General features: G+C 51.2%; 1 protein-coding gene across 4 annotated transcripts; it reads left to right on the forward strand.

The window, feature by feature from the left end:
- Positions 1–310: 310 nt before the first annotated feature.
- LIG3 (DNA ligase 3) lies at positions 311–21328 on the forward strand. Of its 4 annotated transcripts, none has more exons than XM_040244039.1 (20): positions 311–414; positions 2706–3256; positions 5180–5323; positions 8023–8229; positions 8843–8994; positions 9780–9946; positions 10053–10130; positions 10664–10832; positions 12183–12338; positions 13680–13811; positions 14176–14255; positions 15201–15288; positions 15988–16065; positions 16284–16407; positions 16941–17083; positions 17426–17500; positions 18148–18294; positions 18751–18944; positions 19308–19399; positions 20588–21328. In XM_040244039.1, exons 2-19 carry the CDS (start codon positions 2710–2712, stop codon positions 19375–19377), a joined length of 2751 nt encoding a protein of 916 aa, XP_040099973.1. In that variant the 5' UTR covers positions 311–414; positions 2706–2709; the 3' UTR covers positions 19378–19399; positions 20588–21328. The 4 variants fall into 4 exon arrangements, with proteins under 4 accessions (XP_040099973.1, XP_040099971.1, XP_040099974.1 ...); XM_040244037.1 differs by having other exon boundaries at positions 18751–18943; positions 19317–19399; XM_040244040.1 differs by lacking the exon at positions 20588–21328 and adding an exon at positions 19563–20369.
- Positions 21329–22734: the final 1406 nt, after the last annotated feature.

The raw sequence follows: 22734 nt of genomic DNA on the forward strand, positions 1-22734 counted from the left end.
CAGGACCTTTAAGGACTAGATAATCTCTAACACTAAGAGCCAATGGGGTAAATTGGCAGGGGGTGGGGTAAATTCTCAGAAGTTGAGAACAGGATGCGCCTCAGGGCGCCGCCACATCTCGGCACCTCTGCTTTCTCCAGCCGCAGTGGCACTTCGCGAACCAACCCCACGGACCAACACGTAAGCCCTGGGCCTCACTCGGAGCACCCGGGCCACCTCCCACGTGGCAGGCAAGGGGCGGGGACGCGGGGCGCGGCTGCGGGGGAGGGGCGGGGCCTGGGCCTCTGCGCCTGCGTGCTGCGGCCAGCTCGAGGACCCGGATTTAAAGAGACAGGCACTACAACCGTCGTGGCCGCGCGCGGCCTGTGGGCGCCTGGTCCGAGGCCTGAGGTGGCGCCGGAGCCCGGAAGGCAGGTGAGGGGGCGGCGCGGCGGGGCCGGCCTGCGGGAAAGGGGGGCGGCCGAAGTGCGGGGCTCGGCGCGGCCCGGGAGCCAGCCCCGTGGTCTCCTCCCCCGCCCGCCGGCTCGCAGAGCCCGGGGGCACACCCTCCGTGACGTGGCGGCCCCCCGGGAGCCCGCGGGGGTTGGCTCCCGGGACCCCCGCGGCCCCACGCCGGGGAGGCAGGGCGCCCCCGCGGGGCTCCTCGGGCCGGGTCCGCCCAGCCGCCGCCCGAGTCGGTGCGCTGCGGACGGAGCTTGGGAGCCTTTCTCTTCCCGCCGCGTCCCCTTCAGCCCAGCCCGGCAAGCGTCGAGGGCCTCGCGCCTCTCGCCCTCCCCGCGGCCCCGGCGGGTAGCCGGTACCCGCTCCCGAAAGGGGAGGCCCCTCCGGGAGCCGCGGCCGCGGGGCTCTCACTTCCCGGCCCAGCTGCGTTCGGGCCTCAACGGTTTCCCTTCTCGGCTCCCTCCGGAAATGCTAAGTGGCGGCCGCGGGGGGCCTGTGAGCCAGGAGGGGTTCCCCAAACGGTTCCGTGCCTCCTGGTGGCCCAGCGCCTCCCGGACCCTGCGGAGGTGGGGGCGCGGCTAGGTGCCCTCCCCCCGGCTCCTTGGAGTCCTGGGGGCGGCTTTTCATAAATCGCTTTCCAGGAAGGTGGTGGACCCTAATTTTTTTTTTTTACTTGAGCGCCTCTTACGGGCCTGCTCTACTTTCACATACTCTGTGGTTCAGCATCTAGGGGTTACAGAGACCTTTGTGAAGTTTCATGAAAACGTTGACCGTTTCTCCCCCAAAACGTACAAGGCTGAATGCGCACCTTTTGTATACATTTGCAAGGGAGTTCACAGCCCTACCCCCGGACTCCCATTCGCCCATCCACGGACCCAGTGTCGTTTCCCCCCTTCCCTTGAGGTAGATATTTTACCTGTCTTAGGAATAAGGAAGCGGACTCGGGGAAGTTAAGGGAAATTCTCAAAAGATAACATAGTCCCAGAACTGCACGGTCACACTTGTGCTCGCGTCTCTGATTCCCAGTTACCTGCTGTTGTCTACATCACGTCTCACTTCAGCAAGTAAAGCCTGCTTTTCATTATCACCCGCAAGCAGTTTGACGACAAAGCCTGGTGCAGGCTGAAAATAACTTACAGTCTGTTGAAAGCTGGAATTGGGAGGATACTTTAGAAAATGAGGATAAAAGAAAGTGGGGGATACTGTGTGGATATGGTCCTTGTTTCCATGTAGATTGATGGAGCAAATATTTCCTTTGATTCTTGCTGTCCAGTTACTTCAGCATTTCCAGATTGAAGTTGCTGAGTTATAATCCGGCTAATTGCACACAGGGAGCCTTTGCTTAAAGGATAATCGCTTCATTGACTATATAAGGGTTTTATTCTTAGAATGACAACTCTCCGAGTTAGGTACTATTATTATCCACATTTTACAGTTGAGGAAATTGAGGAACTGAGAGATTAAGGAAATTACCAAGGTGTTATGACCAGTGAACTAGGATTTGAAACCAGGGGGTTAGGTTTTAGGCTCCATTTAATTGCCTCTCAAAATAGGGCTTCTGATTAAATCCCAAATCTATATAGTGGCTTAATTATTTTCTGAGGATAACAAATATTTTATATTTCACATTAAAGACTTCCTGAAAATAATGTCTTTTTTTTTTTTTAACTGCACCACTTGGCTTTCAAGATCTCAGTTCCTCCTCCAGGGTTTGAACCCTGGCCATGGCAGTGAAAGCACTGAGTCCTAACCACTAGGCTACCAGGGAACTCCCGATGTAATTTTTCTTGATGTTTAAAAAGAAACTTTAGAATCTTATTATGCTAAAGGGTCACCATCCATTTTAAGGCTTAGGGTTTGCTGGTGGCCTGAGAAAGGGTTTTATGTTACTTGAATTCTCTTGATTGTGATTTACTAGGTATACATTAGATAATACCTAATTTTTCAATTATGTAATTGAACATCCTGTTGCAGACTGAATTTTTCTGTACTGGAATTGTTCATCCTGTAGGCAATAAATCTTTCATACCTGGTCTTTCCTGGTGGTCCTGTGGTTAAGACTCCGAGCTTCCATTGCAGGAGGCGGAAGTACGATTTCTGGTCAGGGATCAGACAGCAGCCAAAAAAAAAAAAAAAATCCTTCATACTTTGGGAAATGCTTGGTTGGTCAGCATGGATTATTGTGTTAGGATGTCAGCCTTTGAGGAAATTAGAAGCCTCGCGCCTCTGTAACTCACTTTTCTGCCTCTTCCCCTTCCATGCAGCTGTATGACTTTGGCTTTTAAGATCCTCTTCCCACCAACTCTCCGTGCACTCAGGAAAAAAGAACTGTGCCTATTCAGAGAACAACGTCACCGGCCTGACATAAGACACTTTGGCCAGTGGTCAGAGATAGTTCTTCGTGGACACCACCTCCTCCAGAGAAGAAAGCCTGTTCCGTCCTTTTGGGAAAGCAACCTAAGACCACGTGCCGCCTGCCTTGTTTTCTTGCCAGGGTCGCATGTGGGACTCTGCAGTGGTCCCTGTGAGATGGCAGAGCAACGCTTCTGTGTGGACTACGCCAAGCGTGGCACCGCCGGCTGCAAAAAATGCAAGGAAAAGATTGTCAAGGGCGTATGCCGAATCGGCAAAGTGGTGCCCAATCCCTTTTCAGAGTCGGGGGGCGATATGAAAGAGTGGTACCACATTAAATGTATGTTTGAGAAACTGGAGCGGGCCCGGGCCACCACAAAAAAAATTGAGGACCTCACCGAGCTGGAAGGCTGGGAAGAGCTGGAAGAGAATGAGAAAGAGCAGATAAGTCAGCACATTGCAGGTGGGGTGGAAAATACTGCTTTCTCATCTTGCTGGCTCTGAGAGGCAACGAGATGAGAGTAGAACCCGATTTCTTTCTTCCTATCTGTCTTTCTTTAAGTTTATTGTTCACAAATAACTTCAAACTCAGGAATGTTACTCAAGAATAAAAATAGTATAGTACAAAGAATGCTTATGTTCACCTTTTTTTTTTTTTTTCTGGCTGTGCTTCGAGGCTTGTGGGATTTTAGTTCCGTGACCAGGGATTAAACCCAGGTCCTCAGCAGTGAGAGTGTAGAGTCCTAACCTCTGGACCTCCAGGGTATTCCCTCAGATTTACCTGTTAACATTTTGCTCTCTGCTTTATCATTTGTGTTCATGTTTGTGCTCACTCTTTCGCTCTCTTTGTTACTCTCTCCTTCCACACAAGTGACTTCTTCCCCCCAAAACCATTTGGGCATGCATCATGGTCCTTTGCCTTTAAATATTTCAATGTGTATATCTTAAGAATAGGATATAATGACTGTAATACAGCTATCAACCAGTAAATTTATCTTTGATATAATGCTTTAATCTACCGTCTGTATTCTAGTTTTGTCAGTTGATCAGATAATTTATAACTTTTCTCTCCCTTCAGTATGGAATCCTGATACAAGATCAGGTATTGCACTGAGTTGTCGAGTCTGGCCTTTAATCTGGAACATCTCTGAGGTCTTTGTTTTCTTTTATGACATTGACATTTTTGAAGGAAAGAGTACCTACACTACTCCCTTTTCTCTCTCAACTTATTTTCTGTATGGACTCAGATTACTACTTTTTCCTGATGGCTTATCATTGTCCTGTACTTTATTAATTTGGTGCTAAATTGTCCCATATTTGGTCAGTTGGGAACCCCTTTGAGCTAATTTTTGTCCTTGATGTCCAGATCACTTTTTAAAAATTGTTTTAAAGTACTCCCTTGCTTTCTGGCCTAACAGTATGCTCGCTCTTAGGATTACCTATCTCAGCTGTGAAATCAGCCGTTTCTCTGAATAGTCCTTGTTCCTGTTATGGGGGAAATGGCAATAGAGACAAAAATGTTGATGCTGTGTGTGTCCTGGCTGCTTCTGGGCCCTTTCAGCAGGCAGAACTGGAAAATACATGTTTGTATATACTCAAAAACATGTATGTGCACATACATGTGTGTTCAAATGTATGCATATGTTAGAAATCTGACACTGATAAATCCAATTAGACCTTTCTGACCATCAGTGTCATTGTAATATACATGTCTTCAGTTTAGTTCTAGTCAGTATAGGGGGACTAAAATGGACCTCTGTCCTTTTTCTTTGAGAGGACAGTGACTTCAGGGAGAAAACCAATACATCTTATTTTTCCAGCTTCCCTCCTGTCCTGCCCAGCCTTAGCCATTGACTTCACCCTTTTTAACTTCTGGATCCACCTCATTCAGAGGAAGAAAAATAAGAGGGAGAGTTAAAACTGTCACATAGCTCAAATAACTCAGCAGCTGCAAGTTTTCCTGCATGTACCAGATCAACATGCTCTGTTTATCCAACTTCATTTTACTTTCTTGTTTATCTTTAAATTGAGGCTAATTCCATAAGCTGAGGTCCTCACATTTTATCTGTTGACACATGATTTCTGACTTCTTCTGAATAATCTGGAGGTTATATATGAGATAAGGGGTGGAGAGTATTGATGAATATTTAAGTTACTAATAAAAGTAAAGAATAACTGGGTCTTTTGTCCCTAGAACACCCTCTCCCCAATACCCTAATACCTAGTACTTTCAGTCAAGAAGACCAGCCAGCCCACAGTCACCTTTTGGTTAATACCATGGTAGTAACTTACCTAGCCAGGCTGTAAGAGCAATTGATAGTCTTTGAAAGCTTTCTCAGGGATTTTTCACTGAAAGATATTTTCCCTTCTTTTTGGGGTCCTACAGATCTATCTTCCAAGGCAACAAGCACACCAAAGAAGAAAGCTGTTGTCCAGGCTAAGTTGACAGCCACTGGCCAGGTAGCATCTCCAGTGAAAGGTGCCTCATTTGTCACCAATTCCAATCCCCGAAAGTTTTCTGGCTTTTCAGGTAAGATAGGTTAGGGCTACGTGAGCTATTGCAGTCCTTTTAATTAGGTATCCTGGGAGACCAAGATTTGGTACTCTGGTTAAGAGTGACCATTCTGTGCCATCTAGCCTGCTTAATACAGTTGACTATTAAACATCACAGGCAGTGGGGGCTCCAAATCCCCTGCGCAGTTGAAATTCCAGAGGTCATTTATAGTCTGCCTTCTTATCTGAGGTTCCACTTTATGCATGGTTCCACCATACCCTCAGTTCTGCATCCCTGGATTCAATCAATTGTAGATTGTATAGTACTTATTTGCTATTGAAAAACTCTGCTTGTAAGTGGACCCATGCTGTTCAAACCCATGTTGTTCAAGAGTCAACTGTAATTTGCTTTCATCTGAGCAGAGAGGTAATGGCCAGCTAATTCTCAGCGCCCCACATGTATAGCATTTTTTTGTATATTTTAATCTCTGTTGCAGCAAAAAGATGTTTGTTCTTTCAAGACTTTTTCCCCTTGAAGTAGTTTACCTGGATCAGACGTTCTTACAACCTGCCATTTACTTCCTTGTTTTGGGGCTTTTGGTTTTTTTTAACATTTATTTATTTATTTGGCTGTACCAGGTCTTAGTTGTGGCACACGGGATCGTTCCTCTTTGCTGTGGAATGCAGCATCTTTAGTTTTGGCATTTGAACTCTTAGTTGTAGCCTGTGGGATCCAGTTCCCTGACCAGGGATCAAACCTCAGCCCCCTGCATTGGGAGCATGGATTCTTAGCCACTGGAAAACCAGAGAAGTCCCACTTCCTTGCTTTTTGATAATGGAAGAATCGTGAGAAATTGCATCCCTCTACTTGCCCAAACTGGAGATGAAAGTAGAGAAGGGAGATGTCCTGCATGTCCTTGTGTAGCAGACAGCGTTGGGCTGGGGCTTTTGCATGTGTGGTTTCATTTGTTCTTCATTTAACGTTGGGGAGTACTTTTATTAGGCCCATTTTATGAATGAGAAAACCAATGCTCAACATCATTATGGAGTTTCTAATAGTTACACTTCAATACCTGTGCTTTTTTTACCCTCCAACTTGTTACCTGTTTTATTTGGAGACATTCTTGTGACTGCCTCAGCTAAAGAAAATAAAGTCAGAACTCAGGAGCTCAGAAGTTGTTCCAGGAGGTTGCTCTGTATGAGTAAAAGAAGCCTGGACTTGAGGTCAGAAGACCTGGGTCCTGGCCTGGGCCTCTGAGGCGTCATCTGTGAAGTGGGAATGGCAGCACCTGCCTTGTGGACCCCACAGTGTCTCACAAGGAATAAAGAAGAGAAAGTTGCAAAAACAGTGCCTGACTCTACAATTTTTTAACATTTTTAAACTCTGAGGTTTGCTTGGTTTTTGCCTAGTGGTCAGCCAAAGATAGAAATATGGGAGAGTTCAGGTGACAGCAAGGGCAGTGTATTTCTGAAGAGCCGGTTCTCGGGAGGGAATTTCGGGGCAGGTGGGTGTTCCGTTTTTTCCAAGCTGCCGAACAGTGACACTTTGGAGATTTTGTCCCTTAAAGTTCTCTTTAAATGCCAGGTCAGAGATGAGGATAGATTTCTAATTTACAAACCTCAGGCAAGAAGACGCTTACATCAGCAGACAGCGTGGTAATGGCTGTCTGCTGCAAGCTTTCAGGGTGAAATTTACTTTGTAAATGGTCACAAGGAGGTAACAGAGGATCACTTGAGAGTTGTTTGGGGTGTCTGGAGAAAAGCCCTCCTTGTTGCCTACCTTTTTTAAAATTTTTATTTATTTATTTGTCTGTGTTGGTCTTAGTTGCAGCCTGTGGGATCTAGTTCCCTGGCCAGGGATCAAACCTGGGCCCCTGCACTGGGAACGTGGAGTCTAAGCCACAGGACCACCAGGGAAATTCCAAATCTAGAACTTTTCGTTATTGTTGTTAGTCGCTCCATGTCTTAACTCTTTGTGACCCCATGGACTGTAGCCTGCCGGGCTCCTCTGTCCACAGGGATTTCCAGACAAGAACACTGGAGTGGGTTGCCATTTCCTTCTCCAGGGAGTCCCTTCTGACCCAGGGATTGAACCCACCTCTCCTGCTTTGCAGGCAGATTCTTTACCACAGAGCCTCAGGGGAAGCCTCCTTTTGTTTTTATAAGAAGAAAGAAGAAAAAGTGGTGATGGGGGTGGTGGGGAGGAGCAGGGAGCTAGTGGCAAGCGACTGGGAATGCTTCTCTCCTCAGGCCTTGGTCTCCTCACCGATAAGAAGAGATTGAACTAGATCATCTTGAAGGTTTCTTCCAGTTCCAACAATCTGCAGTAGAAGTAGTTTCAGAGTAACTAAGGCGTCCCTTGATTTCTTTTTCCTTCCTGATTCCAGCTTTTCTGGGTTCAGCTTTACAATTGCTCTGAGATCGTCCTGACCACTCTTGGCTTGAAAATGGCCCTTGTTCTTCAGTAAGCACTCATATAAGAAATACACATCAGCTGGTCCTTTGCTTCAGTGTGAGGCAGTTGTTTCTTTACTCTTAATAGCTGTGAGATTTGAAATCACTTGACCTCTGTTTTTTCACCCACAAAATAGTACAATGATATCTACTCCCAAAGGGCTCTTTGGGGAGATTAAGTGAAGCTACACATAGAGAACCAGCAGAGTGCCTATTAGTTTCTCTTGCTTCCTTTTCAGCAAGGCAAAATGAATCATCTCTCCCGTTTTCTCTCTCCAACAGCCAAGCCCAACAACTCTGGGGAAGCCCACTCCAGCCCTACCCCTAAGACCCCTAAGACAAGTCTGTCCTCAAGCAAATGTGACCCTAAACACAAGGATTGTCTGCTGCGTGAGTTTCGGAAGTTGTGTGCCATGGTGGCTGAAAATCCTAGCTACAACACGAAAACCCAGATCATCCAGGACTTCCTTCAGAAAGGCTCAGCAGGAGGTGGGCCTCGGGCATCCTGGATGGGCTTCTCTCAAGAGCTCAGAGTCATGGCCAACTTCATGGGCACGTGAACTGTACAGTTGCACAGGCCTCGTGCTTGGTTTAATGCTCTGCTATATTGCTGTCTTGAAATTCAGTGTGTAGCCAGATCTGTTCCAAACACATGGGCATTTTTCTTCCTTCCTTACTCTGCCCCCTAGGAGGTCAGAAGAACTATCCCATTTGACCAAAAGGAAAATTCACTCTCCTGTTTGATTTGGGTTTTGTGAGCCACTTGCACAGCTTGGAATAGAATCTTCCAACTGTGTTCCTTTTCATTCGTCTAAAAAATGATCGTTAAACATCTGTGATGTGCCCATCACTGGGAACACGACAGTGAAAGTCATGGCTCTGCCCTGCAGGGGTTCATCCAGGGGTTATAGGGAGGCAGACGCACAGACCCCCAGCTGCCGAAGGCCATGGCCTCTGCTGCTGCGGTGAATGCACACCCTCCCCTGAGGGCCTGTGCAGCAAGGCCAGCAATGCAGACAGCTCTTTTGGTTCTTTGAGTTTATGTATTTATTTGTTTAAGCTCCATGTCTCAAGAAAGGTTTCTTTCTTCTGTCTCCTCCAGATGGTTTCCACGGTGACGTGTACCTAACAGTGAAGCTGCTGCTGCCGGGTGTCATTAAGAGTGTTTACAACTTGAATGATAAGCAGATCGTGAAGCTTTTCAGCCGCATTTTTAACTGCAGCGCAGATGACATGACACGAGACCTGGAGCAGGTCAGAGGAAGGGGAGGGCAGGTGGTCTCCAAGGGGGGTTCTGCTGAGCCCGTCACCCGTACTCTCTTTTTCCTGGTGGAGCACATACTGTTTCAGAAAACTGAAACCCACGTGAGCAAGCATTCATTATGAGAGGAGTTGAACGGGAGGCTACAGCTGTTAGCTTCACAAGGTTCTGAAGACTAGACTTAAATTACTGCTGAGCCTCAGAGAAAGACCTAGACTACGAGGGTGGATCTTAGACTTTCCACTCTCTCTCCAGGGGCTCTTGTTCTAGACCTTTATTTGGCCGCACCATGTGGCATGTATTAATAGGGTCCTAGTTCCCTAAAAGGGATCAAACCTGTGACCCCTGCGTTGGAAGCTTGGCATCTTAGCCACTAGCAGAGGATTCCCTCTGGGCCCTGTTTTTTCCTAGCTTTTTTTTTCCATTATAACTTGGGCTTGCCATTCAGTTTTGGTTTGTTCATGACTCCAGCCTTGACACCTAGAAAGTTGCTGTCCAAACACCCCCGTAATCTGATGACTATGTCTGTCTCGTTGGCCCCACATTAGTTCTTACATCACTTCTCATCTGAGGCAGGCGGCCAGATCCTGTGGTGGATGGAGGTGCCCTTTCCAGGAGCTGTGGGTGGGATATAGTCTCTAAACAGTGAAGTCGATATTTGTGAGTTTCAGACAGAAGCAGTGATTGAAATCTCTAATTCACCTGTAGTCATCAGGGCTTGGGGGTTACACATGGCCACTTTGGGGCTGCTGCATGGTATTTTGGTTTTTGGAGACAGGGTGACGTGTCAGAGACAATCAGAGTCTTCTTTGAGCAGAGCAAGTCTTTCCCTCCAGCTGCCAAGAGCCTCCTTACCATCCAGGAGGTAGACGAATTCCTCCTGCGGCTCTCCAGGCTCACCAAGGAGGATGAGCAGCAACAGGCTCTGCAGGATATCGCCTCCAGGTGGGGGCACTGCCCACTGGGGATGGGCCTGGGGAGACGGAATCACTAGGGGAGGAAGGTGTGGGAGTCCAGAGCTTTGCAAGTTGAATGTGCCTCATCACTCTAGGTGTACAGCCAACGACCTTAAGTGCATCATCAGGCTGATCAAGCATGATCTGAAGATGAACTCAGGTGCAAAACACGTGTAAGTACCAAGTCCTCTGATGGTGGAAGCTGCCCACTCCCTGTGTTGTCAGCTGGTGTCAGAGACTTGGAAGCCCCGATTTGGGTTTGACCTGATTGTGCCGCCTTCTTTCCTGTGGGACCCGTCAGTTGACCTAGCTCAGCCTCCCTTTTCTCATGTTAAATGGAGATAACAGTACCCTTTTCACAGAACTGTTAGAGTCAAACATAGGGAATATGTTCAAAGTTGCTTGCCCACTCCAGCCCCCTCTTTGCTAGGGCAGCATCCAGGTTGCATGGTATCTCAAAAGAGCTGAGTTTTCCAAGATCTTTTTTTCCTGTGACAGCCTTTAGATAATAGGACATCACCACTTCCCCATGTATTGGGATTCATGGGGTCCCGATATATGGGGAAGCTGTTAGATCCCAATATATGGGGAAGCGGTTATGTCCTGTTGTTGCCGGACATGATATGTTGCAGCATATTGCTGTTATCCAGAGCAATAAGGTCAAGAACAGTGGTGTTTGTTTCCTTGCTCCTGTCGGCCTCGGCAGGTTAGATGCCCTAGACCCCAATGCCTATGAAGCCTTCAAAGCCTCACGCAACCTGCAGGATGTGGTGGAGCGGGTCCTCCGCAACGAGCAGGAGGTGGAGAAGGAGCCAGGCCAGAGACGAGCTCTGAGTGTCCAGGCCTCTCTGATGACCCCAGTGCAGCCCATGCTGGTAAGGACGTTGCTCTTGCCCTGCTTTCTGCTCCTGTGTGAGGTTACTACCCTCCCCTGTGAGATCTGAGAGGGTATGACGCTGAAGGCCGTGCAAGAAAGATGGCTGGAAGATTTGGGGGAAGGAAGAGTAGAGTTGCAGGGGGTATTTCTCCTGGGGGAGTATGCCAGAGGGGGAGATAGTGTGACCAGTGGAAAGACCTGAGAACTCAGCCATCTCTGCCCTCAGCCAGCTGTGGAATCTTAGGCGAGGTCCTTAGTCTCTCTTGATCCTTAGTTTTCTTACGTGAATGGTATCTGAAGTGTCTGCCCTATGCGGTTCATCAGTCCTCTTTCCTGAAGTCAGGTGGATGTGTGCAGTAACTCCTGAGTCTCTGTGACATGCCCCAAAGTAACTCTGAGAGTTGGTGACAGAGCCAGCCTTCCTGTGAGAGGGTACCTTAGGTCTCCTTTTTTATCTGGAAAGAGAAGAAGCTTCAGGAATGAAGACCAGCTCTCCTTGGGCCTCTGCTTGTTTCATGATAAATGAGATTTCCTTTCTGGTGTGGGTTTTCCTGTGCAACAGGATAGTCCACGCCTGCTGCTGTGCCTGCTCTGAGAGCCTTTGTATTCTTTCAGTGGGGTGCACTGCTTTCTGTGAAGCAGCCTTGTGGTGTTTTCCTGAAGTCCTGTTCTAGGGTTCTGTGTTGGGATAGCCAGCACCAAAATAGTAAGATTTCCACTTGAAGGACAGGACCAGTCACCTCCATTAGTAGACTTTTTGATTTTTATAAGAATTTTTTTTGGAATCTGTTCCACAGTCTCATTTGAAGCATGGCATAGCTTATACTGGGCTTCCCTGGTGGCTCAGTGGTAAAGAATCCACCTTCCAATGCAGGAGACGCAGGTTTGATCCCTGGGTCGAGAAGATCCCCTGGAGAAGGAATTGGCAACCTTCTCCAGTATTCTTGCCTGGGAAACACCATGGACAGAGGAGCCTGGCAGGCTACAGTCCATGGGGTCACAAAAGAGTCAGATACAACTTAGTGACTAAACAGCAACAATAGGTTACACAACTTACTGGTTAGCCACCCAGGCTTTGGAGTTGGGTCTAGATTCACATCTCATTCCTGCCCTTCACTATCTGTGTAATAGAAAGTGGGCACTTAACCTCTGTGAATTTCAGTTTTCTCATTCATAAAGTGAAAACAATATATCAGAATATGATGCTGCCCATCCTTTTCACTCCCTCCTGCCCTGAGGGTGTACTCTGGCTGAGGGGCCCCGGGCTTCACGCTGTCCCTGCTGAGCCACCTCTCTGGGAAGAGCACCTTAAGTCTCCAGGCTTGTCTCCCCCTCCCCTGCCCCCAAGGCTGAGGCCTGCAAGTCCATCGAGTATGCCATGAAGAAGTGTCCGAACGGCATGTTCTCTGAGATCAAGTATGACGGGGAGCGAGTCCAGGTGCATAAAAAGGGGGACCACTTCAGCTACTTCAGCCGCAGTCTCAAGCCTGTCCTGCCACACAAGGTACAGACCCCTTCCTTTCTGCCAGGACTCTTCTACCTGTCTCTAAGAATCTCAAAGCCTGTGTTCCGTTGCCATTCCAGCTCTCATGCAAAATAGAGTCTGTTTTGTATTTGTTAAATGGAAGAATGAATTGATTTATTCATTTCTGGAATCTTCCAATAATGTGGGGCTGTTCAGGAGGAACAAGAGAGTAGCTGGGGGTCAGCCATCGTGGAGCCTAGGGGCAGTGACGCCAGGACAGCGAGTTCAGCTGGTGACGACTTGCATGCTTGTCCTCTGCCTTTCTAGGTCCTGTGTGCTCCCCCTGAGATATGTCGTGGCTCGGGTACAAGGAACTGTTAGGCAATCAGTCATCAATTTGTTCAACCTTTTTTTTTTTTTTTTTTTTTTTTTGATGTTTTGTCTGTGCCACACAGCGTGCAGTATCTTAGTTCCCCTACCAGGGAGCAAACCTGTGCCCCCTGCAGTGGAAGCACAGAGTCTTGTCCACTGGACTACCAGGGAAGTCCCCTGTTCAACAAATATTTATCAAGGGTTTATGCTGGGCACTGTATAAGGTAGTGGGCATCAGCATTTAATGAAAAATTTCAAAGAAGGACGGAAGTTCTATGCCTCCAGAGGCTTACATTCAAATGTGAACACAATCCCATGGGGGCTTCTGAGACCCCCCCGGCTCCTGCCTTTAATCAGAGGGCATTGAGAACCTCACCCCTCGGCCCTTCTCAGCTCCCGGGGCCTCTGGGAGCCCTTGGGGGTTGTCCAGGGAAAAGCAGTGGGGACAGCTGGCTCTGGTGGCTGGGGGTTGGGTGGCCCTCCTGCCCCTGCTCCCCCTTCTGTCTGCTCAGAGTCCCGGGGGCGGGGACGCGTACACCTTTGCCCAGCCTCGCCTGGCTGGGCAGTCAGGCCAGGCCATCAGTTCCGAGTGTTTCTGAGAGCTGAGCAGGACCTCCTCGCTGCTTCTAAGGGAGTCCACTTCTCTCTTTCCATCCTTTTTCCCACTGGTGTGTTCTCCTGCACGAATCCCGCCTGCCCACTTTCCCTCCCTCTGTTCCATGTTTGTCTGCCTCCCTTCTTCCCCTCATTTTCACCTTCAATCTTTTCCTTTTTCCTGCAAATTCTCTGCAGCCAATAGAAACTGACCCCGATGTGAGCTGACCTCTTCCAGGGTCTGGGCCGAGGTCCTGAAACATGGCAGATTGTTCCTGTCTGGCCAGCTGCTGAGACCTGAGTCTGTTTTGCATATCAGCTAGGCTGGCACGTGTCGGTGCTCCGTGTTCCCTTGGGGGCCCGGCTCTTGCTTTCTGTGTCCTGGCTCCCTCTGAGTGACCCTTCTGCCTCCAGGTGGCCCACTTTAAGGACTTCATCCCCCAGGCTTTCCCTGGGGGCCACAGCATGATCTTGGACTCTGAGGTGCTCCTGATTGACAACAGGACAGGCAGACCACTGCCCTTTGGGACTCTGGGAGTGCACAAGGTACTTGCTCAGGCCCAGTGAGCAAGAGTGTGTGTGTGCATGAGTGTGTGCTTTCAGTCCAGATGCAGAAGGATGTGTCGCTTACTTGGGGTCAAACTTATCTTCATCTTTGAGTTGGTACTGACTTGAGCCCTAAGTTTAGATGTGTTTTGTTTTTGTGTTTTGCATAAGAAAACCTTATAGTGGCACCTGGCTTATAACTGGGTCAGTCTCCACTTAGGACGTGTCTGCCAAGTGCCCTTATGGCCCAGGGGCTTCACAGCACAAACATGCATTATGTACCACACGCTTCAGAGGGTCTGTGAAAGTGGACTGCTTCTCCCGTGTGTCCCTCATGTACCTACTACCTCATTTTCCCTTACAGAAAGCTGCCTTCCAGGATGCTAATGTCTGCCTGTTTGTTTTTGATTGTATCTACTTCAATGATGTCAGCCTGATGGATAGGTGAGGAATCTATTTTTGATTCCTGGGTAGGGAGGTGGGGGCTTGAGATTGGAAAGGAGAGAGGGCAGGGGGCTGGTGGAAGTGCCTCTGGGCCTAGGAGCTGCAGCAGGAAGGAGCGAGAGGGAGCACAATTACTGCACAGCCGGCTCCCCATTCAGGGTTAGGAAGAGCCAGTGTGCTGACTAGATCTCGACTCTGAAAGCTTAAGTCACAGAGGAAACCCCGCCACCCACAGCAGAATGGACTGTTGACGAGATACCCAACTACAAGCGCTGTAGGGTTTCAGTTTCTCTCTTCAAAAGCGCCTCTGGGTGCATAAGGCAGATGAATTGCAGTTCAGAGGCTTTAGTCTTGGGAGAGGCTGCCAACCAGAAGCTTGGGATTGTCAGGCTCTGTGGTTGGGACCACCTTCGGGATAACTCGCAGTCTTGATCTCTTGAGTCCTAGAAACCATTTTGGCCCCCTCTTCCCTTAGAGAGGCATCCCTGCCCCCACCCCAGCCCCCAGCCCTGAGTGTGGAGGGGGAGGGAGATGGAAGGAGACAGAACTGCCAGGGTAGGAGCTGGGGTTTGGGCTTGAGGTCCTGAGGCCTGTCAGCCTTCTGACCCAAGCACAGCCCGCCTGGGGCCTTATAGTGAGACAGGATACAGCAAAGGAGAGTCAGGGTTATTTTTCAAAGGGGACCAGGGTTTACACAGTCTGTCTGGCCTGATGAGGTAGAGTGAGGACCTATAACAATGAAGTAACTCTGCCACAGCCATGCCATCCGTCTTTGGTCCCGACGGAGCCCTGGTCACCCTGGGCAGGCAGAACTGATAGACACGAGGGCCTGGAGCCATGGCAGACCTCTCAGGAAACCAGTCCATCCTTATCCCGTCTCTCCTCAGAGCTCTGGGGGGTTGGAGGAGCATCCTGGCCTGACCTCAGCTCTTCTGTCCCCCTCAGGCCTCTGTGTGAGCGGCGGAAGCTTCTTTATGACAACATGGTGGAAATTCCCAACCGGATCATGTTCTCAGAAATGAAGCAAGTCACAGTGAGTGAGGATCCCACCCTCACAGTGTCCTCATGATTTGAAAGCAGAGCAGAACCCCCCATGGGTCAGATGTGGTTGGGAGGATGAGTATTAGTTATTTTTTTAAGAGGAAGGCTGATGTGGATACAAGCAGACCTTGGAGATATTGTGGGTTTGATTCTAGACCACCACAGTAAAGCAGTATCACAAGAAAATAAGTCACGTAACTTATGAATTCCCAGTGCATAGGAAAGTTACATTAACACTCTAGTCTATTAGGTATGTGATAGCATTATGTCTAAAATAATATTTTTAGTTAAGGTAAAAATACTAAACTAAAAATACTACTAAAAAAATACTTACTATTATCTAACAACATTTTGGTAAAAAAAAAAAAAAAGAAAGAAAGAAAGGAGAAACAGTATCTGTAAAATGTGGTAGAGCAAAGCACAGTAAGACAGGCTCTGCCAGTGTTCGTGTGCTAGTCCCCACCTGGGAGGGCAGGGCGTGAAAGGTCCTTCCCAGGTGGGCGCCCAGAGTCACAGCTGAAGCAGCTCTCTGGTTGGTCCCTGCTCCACTGGCCCTTTTGTTCCTGTATTCAAGTCAGGGTGTTTCTAGCAGGCACTTTGCTAGTGTGTGAAAAGGAACCACCTCTCCCTCGCTTCCATAGCCCTTTTCTGTTCTCACATCAATCTCCGTGTCTCTCCTGTTCTCCCGCAGAAAGCTTCCGACTTGGTGGACATGATCAACAGGGTGATCCGAGAGGGGCTGGAAGGGCTGGTGCTAAAGGACGTGAAGGTAAAATGGTCACATCCTTTGCTTTCTTCCGCCCTGACCAGGACGTGGCTGTGGCAGTTTGAGGTGCTTGGGTGGGGGGTGCCTTTGCAGGATTCTGGATCTAAAGGCTGGGTTTGTGTTTGTCTCCTGAAGTGCCTTGATGGAGTGGGAGGGCAAAGCCCACCTTCACAGAGCCTCCATTCTCATTTGTGGTTTCTCTCTTGCCTGCTTCCCCTCAGGGTACATATGAGCCTGGAAAGCGGCATTGGCTGAAAGTGAAGAAAGACTATTTGAATGAGGGTGCCATGGCCGACACAGCTGACCTGGTGGTGCTTGGGGCCTTCTACGGGCAAGGGAGCAAAGGTCGGTGGCCTCTGGCCCCTGGGATGGTGCGTCTTTGAAAGGCACCACTCAAGGCATAGGCTGGCCCTTTTCCTGGCTGGACGTGCTAGCATGGCCAGTCGTGACATCGGAGCTCTGGCTTAGGGGCCCTGACCTTGCCCGTGCTGCCTCAGGCAGGAACAGGGAGCGCTGCAGACCCAGGCAGGGAGAGGTCAGGTGAGAGTGCCCTGGGCTCGCTGGCCCAAAAATATTCTAGCCACTGTGTCTCCAAGGCCTGGTGGCTTTCTCCTCTGGGAAAGTCTCCATTTCCGAACTGGAGGGGAAGCTGGGGTCTCAGGAACTAGTAGTCGTGGCATCTGTTTCTGGGTGCCAGACACTATTCAACTCCTTTTAGTCCAGCATTCAGTGTGATTGTCCCGAATTCACTGAAGTTGGGACTCAGAATGGTTAACCTCACACGGCTGGTGTGGATCCAGGTGATCTCCAGGGCTCCGCCCCCGAGGCCCGGGCCCCTTCCTCCGCAGGCTGCCTCTCACAGTGCCTCCTCCCCCCAGGCGGCATGATGTCCATCTTCCTCATGGGCTGCTATGACCCAAGCAGCCAGAAGTGGTGCACCGTCACCAAGTGTGCAGGAGGCCACGACGATGCAACGCTCGCCCGCCTGCAGACGGAACTGGACATGGTGAAGATCAGCAAGGTGAGGGGGCCCCTGGGGCCCTGGCCTCTGGACCAGCCATCATTTCTGAGACGAGCAGTGTTGTGGGGCGTGGGGGGGGAGCTGTAGGTCTCGTTTGTCTGTCTTCACAGAAAAGAGCTGCTGCTTGCATAGGAGCAGTGTTAGACCCTCAAATCCTCTGAGGACCTACCCTGTGGAAACTGGCCTTTGTGCCGTCCAGGCCACAGCCTCCCTGGGCAGGGAGGATGCCAGGGGTGAGGGGCAGCCTTTTGTGATAAGTCACCTCTTCTCACAAGCCTGCGACCAAGAGCGTGTTTAAGTCCTGTTTTGGCAACAGCCCAGGACAGCATCTTTCTCCTCTAGGATCCCAGCAAGATACCCAACTGGCTGAAAATCAATAAGATCTACTACCCTGACTTCATCGTTCCAGACCCAAAGGTATTATCCTGTGGCCTGGGGTCCTCCAGCCCCCAAAATGAGCTTGTACATTCTCTACTGACACAGAGACGTCATCTCAGCAGCAATGACAGTCCACCCAGGGATGGGGAGCCAGGTGACAGGCACGGAAAAGACCAGTCAATACTGAGGGCCATCCTCACCAGACAGGAAGGGCCTCTCCTTCCTTGAGTCAGAGCGTCTGTTCGAGACGTGGCCTGGCCCAGTCCTTCCTGCACTGACAGAGAGCTGAGGCCCAGGGAAGAAACAGGACTCCCTAGGCCACACAGCCTCAGCAGTGGGGCTGGAACTTGTCTCCCTGCGGTTACCCACTGCTGTTTCGGTCTTAACTGTGCTCTGTTGCTTTTAGCTGGGCTTTCAGGTGAGGCTCAGTGGTAAAGAATCTGCCTGTCAAGCAGGGACACAGGTTCAGTCCCTGGGTCAGGAAGATCCCCTGGAGGAGGAAATGGCACCCTTCTCCAGTATTCTTGCCTGGAGAATCCCATGGACAGAGGAGCCTGGCAGGCTGCAGTCTATGGGGTCACAGAGAGTCAGACACAGCTTAGCAACTGAACAGCAGCAGCACTGCTTTCGCCTGATTGGAAGGTGTTTTCTACTTAACCAGTGAGTGACCTGACTTCTCCTGACAGAAAGCTGCCGTGTGGGAGATCACAGGGGCTGAATTCTCGAAATCTGAGGCTCACACGGCCGATGGGATCTCCATCCGATTCCCTCGCTGCACTCAAATCCGTGATGATAAGGACTGGAAGTCTGCCACGAACCTCCCCCAACTCAAGGTGCAGGCGACTGGGCTGCGCGCGTGTCCTGTTCCCCACTCTCCCGGCACCTGACCTCCTGCGTCCTCCCCTTCTCCTTTCTCCAGCATGCTGAGGCCAGGAGGGCAGTTACTAGAAAGGGAGAGCAGCACGTCCCCCAGGACAGAGCTTTGCCTGCATCAGGCCCCCTGGGCAGCCCTGGGCCCTGTCTCACAGCCTCCTGGGGAGGACTTGCCCCCCAGGCTTCAGTCTCCACATTGCTGAGAAGAACTGGGGAACAGAGAACAGTGATCTGTGCAGATTACTCCAGAAACGGGGCCAGAGCTAGAAAAGCACCGAGGAAGCGAGCTCCTTTGGCCTGCTGTGTGTCCTCCTCCCCTCATTCTCCTCAGCCCAGGCACCTAAAACATACCACACAAACTGCCTGAGGCCCGAGGCTGGGAAAGGAGGGATAGCACGACATTCTCCCCTTCCCAGGAGCTGTACCAACTGTCCAAGGAGCGGGCGGCCTTCGCCATAATGGCTGGGGACGAGGGGAGTTCCGCCGCAGGAGGCAGCAGCGGGGAGAACGAGGGCACCTCAGGGCCGGCTGTGCCTCACAAGGCCCCAAGAGCCTCCCCCAAGCAGCCTCCCACCAGCGCCAAGAAGGCTGGGAGCAAGCCGGGCGGCGGTAAGGAGGGAGGGAGGGGTTGGACCACTGAGGAGTGGACGGGGATCCCGTCTCCCCCCCCCAGCCCTGAGGTCCTGGGACCCGGTCTACTGCCGCGTCGATGGCTGCGTTCCTGCTGTGTGTGTATCCGACGGTCAGCCGTTGATCTGCGGGTTACCCTCCTGCTCTGCACACCTGCCAGACAGGGTCCCCGAGAGCCCATGGGAGCTGAGGATGAGCCGCCTCTGAGTTCAGGGCTCAGTGGACAGCCCTTCCTGTCTCACCCATGCTAATAGCAGAGGGGCCTGCCCTTCTCTTAGCTCCCCTGACTTCAGGGACCATTATCACCGCTTCTGCCCTCTTCTTGGTTCTCACCCCGAGCTCTCGCCTGCAGGCAACCTGCCAGCTGCAAAGCCCTCCCCTGTGAGAGTGGGAGTGAAGCGGAAGGCTCCTGATGTGACCCCGTGCCAAGCCAAGGTGAGGGCGAGCACCTTGCATTCCCAGCTCTTTGCACTTGGACGCTGAGCAATGGGCAAGGTGTGGTCGGGCTGACTGCCTGCCCCCCGCCCTCTTGCAGCACCCTGGCCTCAGGCAGGGCCAGTCTGCTGGCTCCACCCTGTGCCCTCTTGTTGCCTTGCAGAGGCAGCCAGCCAGCAAGCAGAGAGGAAGGAGAGCTGTGCCCACAGGCAGGAGATAGAACAGCCAGGAGGCTGCAAGGACCCACCCAGCTGCTGGTCCCAAATCCCAGTTGACATTAAAGGGGAGGAAGCCCAACCTGGGTGTGGGAGTGCAGCCGTGTGAGTTTGTGAACAGGGCCAGCCAGTGAGGAGCGGGAGAGCGCTGGTTCAGTGACTGGCCTCCTCCTCTCCTCTCCTACTCTGCTGTCAGTTTGGTTTGACAACCGCTGTTGAGCACTTACCAAGGCCAGTGACTGGGTTCCACCCTGGAGGCACTGATGGCTCAGAGGCAGATAGAGGTGTTGGCATCTGGTCACGACAGGGAGGCTGTGCCACCCCCACCCCCTGCCCCCGACAGCGTGGAGGTCAGACACCCAGGCCCTGAACCCAGTCACCATGTCACCCAGAGGACCTTGCCGTGTTTCCCCTACCTGAAGCCCTGACTCCATCAGTCACGAGCAGGGCTCCCGGCCCCTCGGCATGCACACAGGACTGCTCGTGGGTCAGGCAGCATCACTCCGGGCCCCACAGGCCCTGCCCACCAGTCCTTGGGTGACTCTTGAGATGTGTGCTTCCCCTTTTCCGGGTCCCTATGAGGGTCCCTTTGCCCTTCTTTTCCTCAGCAAGGATGGAAAGGCATGTCGGTCACGCATAACCTGGAGTGGCCGGAGGATGGGGGTTTTGGGGTTTTGATCTTTACTTGGCTGTACCAGATCTTAGTTGTGGCACACGGGGCCCTTCCTTGTAGGACGTGGGACCTAGTTCCCTGACCAGGGATCAAACTTGGGCCTCTTGCACTGGAAGCTCGGAGTCTTCGCCACTAGACCACCCAGGGAAGCCCCAGGATGGGGGTTTTAGGCCGTTATCTTTTTCCCTGTAAACGCTCTCCCCACGTCCTGGCCGCTAGTCTCCGTCTCACAGCTCCTTCCCGAGCAGGGTCAGAGCCCCAGCCCAGCCCAGCCCACCCCTGACTGCTGTGCATTTGCAGGTGCTGCTGGACATCTTCACTGGGGTGCGGCTCTACCTGCCACCCTCCACGCCAGACTTCAGCCGCCTCAGACGCTACTTTGTGGCCTTCGATGGGGACCTGGTGCAGGAATTTGATGTGGGCTCAGCCACACACATGCTGGGTGGCAGGGACAGGAACCCCGAGGCCCAGCAGGTCTCCCCGGAGTGGATCTGGGCGTGTATCCGGAAACGGAGGCTGGTGGCTCCTTGCTAGGACTGCCCCCCGCCCCTCCCTTGGGTGTACTCCCCGCTGCACTGCTTCTGGGCGGATGGCGCTGGGCAGACCCAGGGTGGGGGCAGCTCTCTTCTCCAAGCTATGCATCTTCCAGAGCCCACCAGCCCCGCGTGCTGTCTTCCAGACTGGAGTGAGTTGCTGTGTGCCACCACTGAAGTCAGGTTCTCCTGCCAGTTTACATAGGTCTTTCAGATCTGGGTGCTGGTTTTGACTTTTTTTTTCCTTTGAAAAGCTTTTTTAAAAAAAGAAAAATGGAACCCTCTCAGAGTTATCTGTGTCCTTCCCCAAACACGTCCTATAATTCTAGTGATTAAGGAATGGAGGGGAGGCTGGCTGTTGAAGTTCCCCTTCTACTTCCAGGCTTCTTTTAAAGTTGTATTTATAAGAGTATCCTCAGAAATGCTTATAGTGGGCAAAACTTGTATTCAGCCTGGCCATTTTTGCCAGGAATGAAATTGCATCTGAAAGAAAATGGATTTTTATGTCTCACTTTTCCATGTTCTCCTATTAAACAGTGTGTGGGTCCTGGTTTGAAGAGGGGGGACCAGGAAGGAAGGACAGGGAGGTAGTGTGGGCTCCAGGGCCACGGGCTCAGGAGGAGCCGCCCCCACCCCATCTGCAAACAAGACCGCTCTTAAGAAACCCACCTGAGGACAGATCTCCACAGCCTGCTTAGAGAGAACGGCTCCTGTGCCACTTGAGGTGGATTTATTTGAATAAAGAGAAAACAATTGAGCATAGACGAGTCCAGTTCAGTAGAACTTTCTACGGCACTGGAAGAAGCGTCCTGGAAACCTCCACTGGCTGTCGGGAATCAACCACCTTCAGCTGCTGAGCATGTGAAACGTGGTAACACAACCGAGGAGCTGAACTTACATCTTCATCAGCTTCAAGTAGTCACGTGAGGCTAATGATGCTCACCATGGACACTGCAGGTACAGACAGAGCTGGTTCGAAGCAAACCCTGAAACTAAACAGCTGTAGCCCTAGAGGCACACAGACTGAAGTGCACCTAAATTGTAAGGTTGCTAAAGAGAGTAAGTGAACCGAAGGTGCAGCTGCGTGCATGGTGATCTGGAGTTGGGAAAATCAGCCCAGGTGTGTGGGCGTGGCCCTGCTTGGGAGGGTGGGCCCTGGCCTCTGCCTGCAGGGCTGCCAGACCACCACAGCCTCGTGCCCGCACGCTACTGTGAGCACTCGGGTCTGCGTGCAAGCTCCTCACCTCAGCATCTGGTGCTGAGGGTCATTCCTGTTTCTCCTTATCAACAAGTTGGCAGGCTGCTTGTCCGGCCCCTGGAAGTGAGGTTGCTCTGGAGCTTACCTGAGTAAGGCTAAGCAGGGGCCACTGCCTACCCTCTGTCCTCCAGGGTAATCAGCTAAGGTCGCTTCAGCCTGTCTGACCTGGGTTCCCACCTGCTGTTTGCAGTGTTAGGGGGAAGGGGTGGGGGAGGCGCCCTGACACCAGGCCAGGACATTTGGGGTTTCTGAATGGGGACCATTCAGTCTGGCTTCACTGCTGAGAATAACACACTTTTTATTCTATCCTCTCTGGAGACAAAAACTGCTGCTCCTCTGAGCACTGACCTACATAAATTTTCACCCCCTCTCCAGCCTCCTCAGGCCAAGCAGCTGGACAGAGCTTTCCTCTGGGGATTTTGCCTTTGACTTGGCTGGTCTCCAGAGGGGTGCACCCGCGCAGAAGAGGGGGTCGTTTCGGTCATGAGCTCGGCCCTTCCTCACCTTGCAGGGTGTGTTACCTTCAGCTTACCGTTCAAGGTGTCGGTTTCCTTTCAGTCTTTCTGATCCATGTTTCTCTTTGCTGCTGAGATTATATATGATTTTGTATCCATGTATTTCACAGACCATAAGCAACATCATCTTAAACCTCCCCA

The sequence above is a fragment of the Oryx dammah genome, unplaced genomic scaffold (assembly GCF_014754425.2).
Source record: "Oryx dammah isolate SB20612 unplaced genomic scaffold, SCBI_Odam_1.1 HiC_scaffold_8, whole genome shotgun sequence".
Classification (NCBI taxonomy): domain Eukaryota; kingdom Metazoa; phylum Chordata; class Mammalia; order Artiodactyla; family Bovidae; genus Oryx; species Oryx dammah.